We start from the raw sequence: 12,825 nt of genomic DNA on the forward strand, positions 1-12,825 counted from the left end.
AGTAAACACAGTCCAAAATTATCCATTAGAGAAAAGAGACTTGAAAAAACTATAATACAGGCTCCTACATTAGGAATACTGGCAAAATGCAACAGATAACATAGAAAAGAGAGCATTAAATCTCTTGTTGAAGAACCACGGAAAGCCCTATTAAAGTCATGGGTCTCAGCTGAAAACAAGAACGAGGACTATGACTGGCAGAAGGGGAGGATGGGATTGTAAGAAGGAAAAATGATCATCAAAACACAAAAGAAAAAAGTCAGAGAGATGTCTAAGGAAACATTCTGAAACTGACTGGTGTGGAGCACCTGGTCAGATATAATGTGAGAAGAAATAAGGTGGTTGAGGAGCTACATCCAGTGGCCTTGAATATCATACAAGAAGTGTGTATGTAAGTTTTAAGGAAGGAGTATACGTTAATTGGGGGGTGGGGGGGTGGAGTGTTTACACAGACAGGGGAGGTTCTGGCTCCAGAGACTAACCCACACCAAAACCTATATATCTGTTTGCAGAAACCCTTGCTTCGTGTACTCTACCCAATGCCTGAATTCACAAGGTAAGCCAGCACATACAACGCCATGTAACTAAAAGACAACTTCATCTGGGTAACTGAAATTCAAAAAGATGGTCAAACCTCACTCTTTTTCACCTTACACAAAAATCTATTTTCTCACAAATCCTTGTTGTAAATATAACTGCAAATGAACAAACAGGGAATAGAATGTTGAAGAAGTTGATACTGCTTCATTTCTGGCTTCTTTTCACTGGCTTTAAGCCAAGTTCTCCACAGCATCTTAAAAAAATCCTACTTTTTAAGATAGGACATTCTAAACAGATGCTACATTCATCAAAAGATACTTATTCAATGAAGCCTAACTCATTGAATTAGTATCTTCTAGAAGTCTAATTCAGTGTAATAGCTTCAGTGTAAAGCACTCTATACTTTAGTAGATTCTAATTCTGAGAAACATTTAGTGAGTTCAAAGACAATTTAATATAACCTTTAAAGTGACAATTGGAAATAAAGATTATCTATTGGGCACAAATGATACCCAGAAGATTATTCAACTTCAATGTTCAACAATGTAAACTTGAAACTATTAGTAACTTCATCTCGGGTGCTAAAATTCACAACAGCTATTAAATTACTAAAACATTTTGCAACTCTAACAAAGTATCAACCTGTCCAACCCACCATCAAAAATAACACTTCAGACTCAGTTTTCCTTTTAACAGCACTAAGCAGTAACATTCTAAATATATAAGTTCAAAAGGAATACCAAATACCAAAGTTATCATAGACAAAATTATTGCCTAAATATAATCAAATGTAACTTGTTCCAATTTTTAGTACAACGCAAAGTATCACTGGGCTACTTACTACAGAGATATGCTCTAGTTTTAACTGCCCCAAACTGGACAAGAGTTTTTTCTTCTCCCTTCTTCAACAATAAAATGGGATTGCAGAATTCTCGCCTGCCATGCCGGAGACCCAAGTTCAATTTCCAGGGCCTGCCCATGCGATAAAAAAAGGATCTATTGCCCTCTCTTCCCAGGACTCTTACGTGGTTTAAACAATAAACAGAAAGTTAGATGAAAGCACTTTTAAAAGTGTTTTATAAAAAACATATTATAAAAAGTAAAGGATTTCTGGGGTATGCTCTCCAAATATTAGAGAGGAAATTATTAAAATATTTTTAAAATTTAGGATTGTCCAACCTAAATGAGAAAAATGGGCTAAAAAAAAGAGTCAATAAGCCTTCTAGAAATAGAATTTCTTACTATAATGAAGTAGAACACAGAACTTCTAATGGAAAGCATTTGAACAAGCAAGGCTCTAAAGTATGATTTCAACTGCATGATTCAGCCTACTGCCTAATGAAAATGCATGAAGTTCATTCTTAATAACCTCAAGTTTAGGGATGATGGAGTTTAGAGAATGCGAGACCCAGCCAATATTTTCTGTTTACAGGTTAAACTTCCAAGAAGCTCTTTTTTAACCCTAGATAGTATCAGAAATGGTTAAAGCCAGTAAGCAATATTTTGGTTATGCTGGGCTCAAATACAAACTATTTCACATCACAATCACCTTATTTGTCCATCCCCACTTAATCTTTTAATCCAAGTATAAAGCCAGGGGATAAGACTGGCCTTTAAAATGTTTCCAGAACTATCCCACCAGAATAAGCCAGCTATTTGCCTACATGAGACAACAATATCTAATTGCATTATAGAGGACAATAATTTTTTTCTAACACTTTACAGTCAATGATAAAAAGTTCAAGACTTTAAATCACAATATCTTAGGAATATGCTGTTCAATTCTCTACCCTCCTGAATATGTTACTAAGCATATGTTGGTCATTCCCCAGATAATGCAGGGGCAGCTGAATATCGCAGGGAAAAAAAATGGCCTTAGGGTTAAAAACAAAACAACCCACATCAAGGTTCTAGTCCTAGTTCCCCGCTTTAGCCATTCCATTCTCCTTCAGTGAAATATAAGTACACAACCCACAGAATCCACAGAATCTGTAAAGCTGCTTCTAGCACAAAGTTCTGAATGTATTTAAGTGCTAAGAAGTCAAATACTCATAATTTGGATATCCTTACTAATAAAAAAGCATCTCACAAGTAGATTCAAGTCACTAAAGCTCACCTTGATATAAAAAACAATCCACCAGCTATGTCCCTCCTTACTCGTTAAAAACAAAGATGACAAAGATTTGCTCCATAATTAGCAGAAACATATCAATAACTTTTATTAAATATTTACTTGTTACCTGAATTTTCCTTTAGACCTTACCAAATGTAAAGGCATTTATGTTCTCTCAAATGTGATTACATCATATCTATTATATTCATACAAAAATTTTTTGTATCTAAAAACTTTTTGGAACTATTTACAAAGCTGTCCTACCATGACATAATGCTCTTATTATTTTTTTTAGTAAGAATGAGAAAGAAAATTAATGATTTTGCATATCATCAAGCTATTAAAATATTCTATACTTAAAGAATATGTAGACATTTAAGTACGGTAGCATTTAAATCCAAAAAAACTTAGCCATAAATAACAATGAAACTGCCAGTACTTTAGGAACAAGAACAACACACACACACACACACACAGAAACAGGAGTAAACTTAGCCATAAATAACAATGAAACTGCCAGTACTTTAGGAACAAGAACAACACACACACACAGAGAAACAGGAGTGCGCACGCGCATAACCTGTTTGGCAGGTTTCCAAACGCAAACTTTTTCAAAGCAGAAAAGCAGAGTAATTATGAGCTTTGGTTATTTGAGGCAGGTGGAACTAGGCTGAAATTCTGGCTCCTTCCTTACCTGCATGATCTGGCCAAGCAACATTTCTCTAAATCTGCTTATTAAAAGTTTTTAACAAATGTCACACAGAGAAGCAACATTTTATTGATTTATTTCTATTTTCAGACTAAACTCCAAAGTTTAGGATTCTATTCCTTGTTAAAATCCAGATTAAGTAAAATAAAACAACCATAATTCCACAAAGCAGCATTTTACTAAGGGCATGTGGACTAAGTAAAAAAGACTGGTATTATGCAGGAGCAATAAGTTCTTCTTACCACAAGCAGCATCTGCATTTATACAAAGAATTCAAGTTGTATTAGCTCATAGTATCAGTTATTAAAAAGCCACTCTTGGTCACCATCAACTCTTTCCTTCCCCATTTTTGTAAATGCTAAAAAAAAAAAAGTCACACTAGAAAAAGAAGAGAAAGGAAAAAGAAGACACAAACCAGTCAGGTTACCTTGAGCTTCAATTCAGAACTGAATATAATGGGGGGGTGTGTGTGTGGAATATAACCAAGAAAGGCAGAAGTTGAAGACATTAAAGATGATAAAAACATCTCCCCCTTCCTAAACTCCTAAACACTGAAAGACACATACTTCAACTGGACCTTCAAGGATTTTTCTGTCTTCACTCTCCAGCAAGGCTTTTTATCCCACATTCCTATCTCCAGCTGAACTTCAAAGGGAAATATAGAAAAGCCATTCTGGTAGGCGGCTATTGTGGTGATCACTCTTAGCTTCTTCCACAGATCCAAGAATAAAGAAGCTGACTTACATATTAGACCAAATATTGGTCACTATTCTGAGCATTTTAATTTTTAATCTGTTCTAGACATCCACAAAATAGATTTACTTTCAAAAAGAATTCCATCAATATAACTGGTAGCCAACAAATTTCAGCAAAAAAAGCTGTTAAGTATAAAATCCAATGATCATATCTTTATTTTGTGCAGAATGACTATTCTACAATGATAATCCTATAAGTTCCTACTAGCTAAACGTTTTTTTCATCTCTACCAACTAATTTTTACAGTCAATACCACAAAATCCTAAGTGAATATTTTTTAAAAATATAAAATAACCCTATTCTAGGCACTTTACATATATTAACTTAGCTAGTAGTCACAGTAACCCTGACCACTGTAGGGCAGGTGTTATCATTCCCACTTTACGGGCCGGCAATCTGCCTCCAGGATATTAACTTGCCCAAGGCCATACACAGTTAACACTAGAAGCCAGCCTCACAGGGAGCCAAGCTCCAGAACCAACCTTCAAATCAACCAGGCCATCCAGTACTTTAACAGTTTCCTGAGTTTCCACGGTGTTTCAGGCACAGTTCTAAGCTCTGGAAATTTGGCAGCGAACAGATAGATAAGTCCCCTGCCTTCTAGTGGGGTGGGGAGGCCTGGGAGCAAGAAAGTTTTCTGGGGGAAATAGACAAATAAGAAACAATGAATCTTCAACTACTAATAAATACTATGGAGGAAAATAAAGTGGTAGAGGGAGAGGCTTCTATTTTAGGGATCACAGGCCTCTTTGAGATGAGGACATCTGAGCAGCAAACGAAAAGGATGTAAAGCAAGGACCGAGCCTGGCCAGGGGAAAGGGGGATCCAAGTTAGAGGAACCAGTATGACATCACCAAGGTCGGAGCAGTTTGGTCTGCTCAAAAAATAGCCAAAGACCCAGAGGACGCAGCAAGGTGTGGAAGAGTCAAGTGGCAAGCAGTGAGGTTAGGTTTTATTTTAAAAGGAACGGGAAGCTTTTGAATAAGAGACCAACAATCTGATGTTTATTTTTAAAATGATCACTCTGGTTCTTATGTGAATAACAGAAAGGAGCAAGAAAAGGGAGAAGTCAGGCACTCTTCCCACAGTCCAAGCAGGAGATGCTGGAGCACAGGCTGGGATTAATGAACTGAATGTAAGTAGACGAGATCCTGAAAAACAAGAGCTTACAACCTGTCCTCTTTGAAAGACTTTTTATGTGAGCAATCCCTGCTCCCTTCACCTTCATTCCTGACTTGTCTTTGAGGAAAAAAACTGAGATTCTTTTTTTAAAATCCAGGTTAAGGCTTTAGCTGGTGTTTATAAGAGGAAAAAAGAAATGAGTCTTTTCTTCATTTTTAAGCATTTGTTTAATATGTGCTGCAATTTATAACAAGTCACATACACCTCTGCATTCTCAAGAAGGAAGAGCTATGATGCTGAAAGCAGGGCTTGTTCGTCTATTAGGAGAAAGGAAGAGGCACTTATCACTAGCCTTTTCTGATTAGCTTTTCTCACATGCATTGTCTCCAGCACATCCCTGGCTGCTTGCAGACTGTGGACTGTAGTGAAGAGTATATCAAGAGAAATGTGTGTTAACTAGGCACCCCTATGTACCAGGGGCTTAGCCGCCTTACATTTAAGAACTTATTAAATCCACAGCTACTCAAAGTAAGAAATAATGTCTTCGTGCTCCAAATAAGAAAAAAAAATCAGAAATATTAATACTTTAACTTGTCCAAGGTCACACAACTAATAATTGGCAGATTCAAACTCAGATCTAATATCTAACTTCTTATCTTTCCACTACAACAGCTATCAAAGAAATGACTATTAAATATATATTATAGATTTTGCAACTTATTACTAATAATGACGAGTTTGTTGCTGATGAGGACAGGGTTTATTTAGTTCTCTCATGTGTAATTGAGTTTTGAAGTTGGGAGTGGAGGAAATGTTTTGAAAAATTATTCTCTACTTGGAATTTCATAGAAATTAATCCTAGAAGAACGACTACCACTTTATTTAAAAAATCTTAACAAACATGTACTATTTATCGTAAAATAGGGGAATGATTCCAGGAGTTTGGCACAGACTCTGCTCTAAGGGGACCTAAAAAAGTATGAGAAAAAGAGGATACAAGTAAAAAGTTAAAGGTGACAACACGATAGACAGGAAACGACAGCCTAAGAAGTAAGCCAAGGCGACCCCAAAGAATGGAAGAGGATTCCTAGAAGAGGGATTTTAGGTGGGCTGCAGAGAGTCCATCGCACCAAGTGTGGGAAGGGAAGGATCGACAGCAGCAGTAGACAGACACAACGCTGGGAAAGCAGAGGCCCTGTTTGGAAGGTGAGAGGCGGGGCCCCACAAGTTAGGTTCTCACATAACAGTAGGCTGAGCCGAGGTTACGGTCCGTCCCGCCCTCACTAATTCTCACAAAGTGGAGAGGCCGGGCGCGTACTGAGTGAGCCTGTCACAGAAAGTCCTTGGGCGGTGCGCGTCCTTTGGATGGGTTGTGCTACCCTGCAAGGTCTTCAACTAAACGGCCCTGTTTCTACTCAGTGAGAAATCTGGGAGAAGAAGACAGAATCAGGAGATTCGGGCCACCTGCAGTCTTTTTTCTTAAAGGAGGAGCAATGAAGGAGTGGTAGATTAAGCTTATTCCTTACAAACTGGGTCTAGGCAGGAGAGTCAATGAAATGCACGGAGAGATGATTTTAACAGTGTGAGGAAGTGTGACCGACCACTTGTAAGGGTAGCGGGGAGAGGCGCCCCGCATGGGGAAGGGGAAAGGAGTGACGAGGAAATAGAAGCAAATTAAAATCGCCTTCGGATATTCCGCCGCTGGTTTCGGGAGCCGGAGTGGAGAGGGCTGCGGGAGCGCCGGGCCGGGAGGACCGCCCGCCAGCGACCGGCCAGCGACCCTCCGCAGCGCACGAATGAACGGCGCGGACTCTGCGCGCGGCCGAGGCGCCGGCGCAGGAGGAAGGAGGCGGCGGCGCGGGGGGAGCTCGGGGCGGGACGCGGGCCGGGCACAGGGGAGGCCGCGGCTGCGGGGCGTCGGCGCGGCGCCTCCGCGGGGTCCAACAGCGCCGGGTCCCGGCCGCGCCAAGGCCGCGGGGGATGGGGAGGTCGCGTTACATAACGCTGCCGCCAGCGGGAGCAGCGCGCGGGGGCCCGGCCACCCCCACGGCCCGGGAGCGCGATGACTGCGCTCCCGCCGCCCCCTACCCCCGGCCTCCCCGCGCGGGCTGCCGCCTCAGCCGCCGCCGGGCGGGTCCCCGGCGCCCCTCCCCCACCCCGCTACCGGCCCGGGGGTCGCTCACCTTCCGCGTTGCCCCTAGCCACCATGCCCGGGCACGGCCGCCCTCTCCGGTCGCGCGGGCCCCGGCTCCGCCTCCGCCGCCGCCGCCGCCGAGTTCCCTCAGCCGGGCCCGGGGAAGCCGGGGAGGAGGGCCGAGGGCAGGCAGGCTCACCGCCGCGCCGCGCCGCGCCGCGCGCCCCAATCGCTCCACGCTCGCGGCGCTCCCCCTCCGCGCGCGCGCGCGCGCGCTCGGCCCTGCTCCCCCTTCTTCCCTCCGTCCCGCGCGCGCCCCGCGGCCCCGCCCCGGCTCCTCCCCTTTCCCCGGCCATGAGCGTGCGCGCCGCAGCCCCGCCCCAGCTCTTCTCCATGCACCGCGCGCGCGCCGCGCGAGTCGCAGTCCCCGCCCCAGCTTATAGCCATCCCCGCGCGGCGCATGCACTCGGCTCGCGCCCTCTCCCCGCGGCGGCCCGGAACCACGGACGCGGCGCCGCGGAAATCCGTGTCGGCCAGGCCCGCCCTCCCGCCGTCGACCCCGGGTTGGAGGGCGCAGCGCCGCGACCGCATGTGACGGCCTCGTTCGCGGGGGCCCGTTGCCGCCTCTGCCCTCCCATGCCCCGCCGAACCCCGCGGCCTTCCCTTAGCCCCCCGCCCGCCTTGGGCTCCCCCAGCGCGTCTGCGGGGAGAACACAGCTGCGGGACGGCCGGTGCTTAGCCGCTGGAACTCTGAAGTGGCGTAACAGCCCAGCCCTTGCCTTACGGTGACATCTAGTGGGGAAAGGGACGCACGCCTGGCGCCCCGGGCGCTATGGAGAACCCCCGCCCGCCTAGGGTAGGGGGAGCGAAAGCGGCGCCAAGGCCCACAGAGGTGCAAACCCAACACTGTCCTATCGCAGCGCGTCCGCGCTGCACCTGGATAATTCAGAAACTAGGGCAAGTATCACCAAGTGGTTCCCAATCCGCGTGCAGCACTGGGGCCTCACACGCAAGCCATTTTCTACGAATATAAAAAAAATTACACGTATGTGTGCTTAAATACAGTTTTAACTGAAGACAGGTAGCAAAAAGCTATTTTCCCATAAGGACGTGCCATTCCCACCCCTGCTAGTGTCATTCGACAAGAGATCCCACGTTGCCGTCACAACGGCCTTTCTTGTTGCAAATCACAAGCAGGAAGCCAAACTCCGTTCCCAGGCCCCCGTTATTCTTGTCCCAAAATACCTGAAGAGTTTGCAAACACTTGGGAAACAATCTGGGCTCTTGCGAAAACTGACTTTGCAGACCTAGGACAAAACAAAATATTTAAATAAGTTGCTTCTTTATTCTAGCCCTTTCATTTTTGCATTTCGTAGCCCTTTGTAAATGCACTTCAACCCATCGCTCACGGTCCCAAGTCAGATGGTGTGCTTTTTTCCCACGTCACAATTGAAAACGGCCTGGTCGCGACAGGCCCGTCACCAGCTGCCCCCACAGCGCTGCGGTCACTTGCTGACATGCCGCCGGTTGCCCGGGCAGCCCCTGGTCAGTCTGGGTTCGTTTTCTGGCTATCTCTATGTGGCGGTGTTTCCATTAACAAGTAACGGCAAAAGTTGATTTTCAGGTTGAAAAACAGCCTGCGAACTGCACAGGAAATGTACTCTTGGATTTCTCTTTCGGTGTTCTTTCCCGCGCTCTTCTTTTTGAGTCAAAGGTCTTGTTTTTTTCCTGCATTTTCTCATGCAGGTAACACCAACGTTGTTAAACTGATCTTGGCAACACCTTTGCAAAATGCCCTAGGATGGTTTAACAACACTTCAGTGTAAACTGGTAGGCAACCTCCAGTAAGGAGGAAAAAGTTCCATTAGACAAAATAGGATAAAAAAAAAGAGAGAGAAAAGAAAACTACATAAATAAAATGTATACAAATTCTAGACTTCTTGGTGCAAAGAATTTTGCCGAGGTTTTCTTTTATTTTTGTCCACTGCGGAACATCCTATCTTATGCTATCCCATAATTCATGAATAATTTCAATTTTATAAAGTTACCTACATTCGTTTGTCTACTTTCGTTTTATCTCATAAGGAATAAGGGGAGCTGGTTTGAGCCTTGAACAGGCAGCTGAGGTGACCACCCCGGACACCCCCACCCCCACTTGAGGGGTGCTTTGGCACACTGCACTTTTTCACTCTTCTCTGCACTTAATTAAAATTCATTTTTGAAATTTCTACCATTTCAAGGAGGTTTGTGAAAGTTTCGATCCTCTCCCCTTGCAAGGTGAGCTCTGGGCAAGGACAGAGATTGGTGTGGTCTTTAAACCTCAGATTCAGTAGTAAACTATTCCTTGGAAGCATCCACATCTAGTTTCAAGTTCCAAAAACAGAAAATGACGACATGAAACCATTAAGAAACAGGTTTGTCCTCAAGTCCCTTGGGCGATGTGCACAGACTTGTGTGATTTACACCTAGGCAGGCGCACCTGTGCTGATGGTAGAAGGCATTCAGCACTCTAAACTGAAAGATGAAATGACAAGGAAGTAGCAGCACAAGCCTACAGAAAGGTCTGAATTTTGAATTCTTTCAGATATATGTTATCTTTTTTTTTGCAACAGAGTAAAAAAGGGCCATGGACAGGCACATATAGTTCCAGATCTTCACACTTCACAAAATTCAGGATAATTAAACAATAGTCATGGTGTGCATTCTGTATACCAGACCACTGAACAGTGGCCAGTGAACAAAATACCTTTTCTGCTTTCAAAATGCTTCTGGCCAAGTGAGGGAGGTAAATGAGTCAACATGCACCAGCAGTAGAGGCTCAGGACTGCCACCAGAAGGCCTTTAGGGGAGACATGTAGGAAAGGGGTCACAAGGCTTCTTGAGGAATATGACATCTCTGCAAGGGCTGAGAGATTAGTCAGTTAGTTAGGGCAGTGCCACTCCTGACAGAGGAACACCCTGTGCGAAGGCAGAGAAGGGAGAGACCAGGGAACAGTCCAGAAACTGTCGAGTGTGAACCGCAGAGGAAGGTGGGGGGAGGGGGGCATGCTGAAAAAAGGAGTGTGCAGAGGCAAGAGGGGCCTGAGCATGAATTATATGGAGTTGTTCCCATTCTATCCCAAGGGCAATGGGAAGCTATTGAAAGGTTTAAGCAATAAGGTGGCTTTAGAAAGCCACTCTGGCTGCTGCATGGAGAATGGGTTTGGGGTGGGGAGGTGGAGGGCAGTTAGGACCAGGTGCAGTTTGGGTTGTTGGTTCACTAGTTCTGATGCACAGCCGTTGTTCTGAGATCTCTTTTCGCCGCTTTGGAACTCCCTTCCCCTTTCTCCATCTTGAACCCATGTCTCCTCGTGTCTTCTTTCTTGATTCAGTCCTTTGTATTTTAGAGTGTCCACATCTTTTCATAGCTTCCTGAGAAACAGTGCAAGAGAGGTCTTTTTTTTTCTTTCTCCTACTCTCATGTATGGTTGTCAGATCGAGTGGCACTTGTTTATAAGTTGGAAATAATTTTCCCTCGGAAAATTGTGTTGTGGCTTCCACCCTTGAAAATCTGATGCTATTCTGATTCCTATTCCTTGGTTTGTATCTTTTGTTTATCTCTAAATCTTCTATTTATATCTGGTGTTCTGGAATTGCACAATGATATGTTGTGGTGTAGTTCTTTTTTCTGTTTATGTTGGGCACTTGGAGGACCCTTTCAATCTGGAAGCTCACGTTCATCAACTTTTCTTGTACTATTTCTCTGATCATTTATTTAAATTTTCTCTGTTTTTTGGCCTGCTTTCCAGATTTCCTCACTAACTTCTAAACCTTCAATTAACTTTCAAAATTCCTACTATCATATTTTACATTTCCAAGAGCTTTCTTCTTTTGCACTGTGAAGATTCTTTATTTTTTTAAAAAATGTAATTATCTTCTTATAGCAGAGATCATTTCCTTATCTCTCTATGGATATTAATGATATTGTTTAAAAGTTTTCTTCTCCTTGTATGTCTCTATTTCTTCTTTTCACTGTTTGGTTTTTAACTTTCATATTAGATACTTTTCTCAAATGTTGGTAATCTGACTATCAATGTTTAAGCATGAGGTGCTAAAACCACTGTGTAGCATTTAAGGGATTGATGAGTAGGGGAATTCACTACCAGATAATCAGGGGAGACTGCTGTTTTTTTGTTTGAAACCCCTAAATATCAGTAACTATTGGTCTCTTGGAGAGGATGGTTCATTTTCTCTAAAGGAAGATCTTCCCATCTCCTGCTAGGAGACAGGCCTGGTTGCTGGAGTATGAACCGGTCGGAGTCAGAGTGATGGGGGTGGAAAAGAACCTGGCTATCTCAGTGTCTCTTATGTACACTTCACTCAGTCCCATTTTCATCCAGGCATCTCCATCTTCAACTTTGCCTTATGTTCCTTAATCCAGAACCTCTCTAGCTCAGCCTCTTCAGAAAATAAATTTCTACTGTTATACTGAAGTTGGAGAATGGGAGGCCTCTGGGTACACAGGCTATGAAGAAGTCTAAGGGGTTGGTTCAGCTGTTTTATTGATTCATTCAAGTTCTGCTTAGGATGCTGGAGACATGAAACAGTCAATTAACTGAATGAAGCTCTAGTGGAGCTTACTTTCTAGAGAGTAAAGGTATTATGCAAATAAAAAAAAAGTGTGCATGTAGTATGTCAGGCATGGTAAGTGCTATGGAAAATGGGAGGAAGGATGGTGAGCCTGGGTAGAGAAGAGTGGTTGTAGTTATACGAGTGGTCAGGAAAGACCTCTTTGGTAAGGAGTCTCTGGAGCAGACAAGGAGCCATGCAGGCACCTCCAGGAAGGATATTCTAGGCACAGGAGACAGCAAGATCAAAGGCCCTGAGGTGGAAACATACCTGAGTACTTAAGGCCAGTAAATACTGGAGTGACAAGGAGGAGAATGGTCAGAGATAAAGCCAGGGGGTGGCAGAGAGCCACTGTGTTAGGCCTTGGAGGCCACAGTAAAGACCTTATGCTGAGTATAATGGAACTTTTGAAGGGTTTTGAGCAGAGGAGTGATATATAAAATCAGAATTAAAGGAATCTTTCCGGCTGACAAGTGGGGAAGACTGGAGGAAGGGTGGGTTTGGGGAGTCAAAATCAGGAATCCTGCTTTAGTCATGTTACATTTGAAATATTTATTAGATATGCAAGTAGAGATTACTTAGATATGCAAGTAGGCAGTTAGGTACTCAATTGTAGAATCTGGGGAGATGTCCCAGTTCAGGATATAAATTTTGAAGATCTTAATTTATGGATGATTCTTTAAATCATAGAGCTGGATACAATTAGGTGATGAGTATATAGAGAAAAGATGTTTGATGAATGAGATTTAGAGTATTGTGATACATGGATGTTGTCGAGATGATGAGGAACTAGTAAAGGTAGCCAAAACAGGCAAGCAGTCAGTGAAGCAGAGAAATAAGAGA

General features: G+C 43.6%; 1 protein-coding gene across 8 annotated transcripts in view; it reads right to left on the minus strand.

Moving 5' to 3' along the window:
* The window catches only part of REV1 (REV1 DNA directed polymerase), a 119,469-nt gene that overhangs the window by 78,967 nt on the left and 27,677 nt on the right, over nt 1-12,825 (minus strand). For 4 of the 8 annotated variants that reach the window (XM_077133858.1, XM_077133857.1, XM_077133861.1 and 1 more), the window contains one exon: nt 8,620-8,681. In XM_077133858.1, the coding sequence (XP_076989973.1) occupies nt 8,620-8,681 (62 nt within the window). Of the gene's footprint in view, nt 1-7,423; nt 7,503-8,619; nt 8,807-12,825 lie in introns of those variants that run through there. The other 4 variants (XM_077133863.1, XM_077133864.1, XM_077133865.1 and 1 more) reach the window with 4 other exon arrangements.

Source organism: Tamandua tetradactyla, chromosome 17 (assembly GCF_023851605.1).
Source record: "Tamandua tetradactyla isolate mTamTet1 chromosome 17, mTamTet1.pri, whole genome shotgun sequence".
NCBI classification, from domain to species: Eukaryota; Metazoa; Chordata; class Mammalia; order Pilosa; family Myrmecophagidae; genus Tamandua; species Tamandua tetradactyla.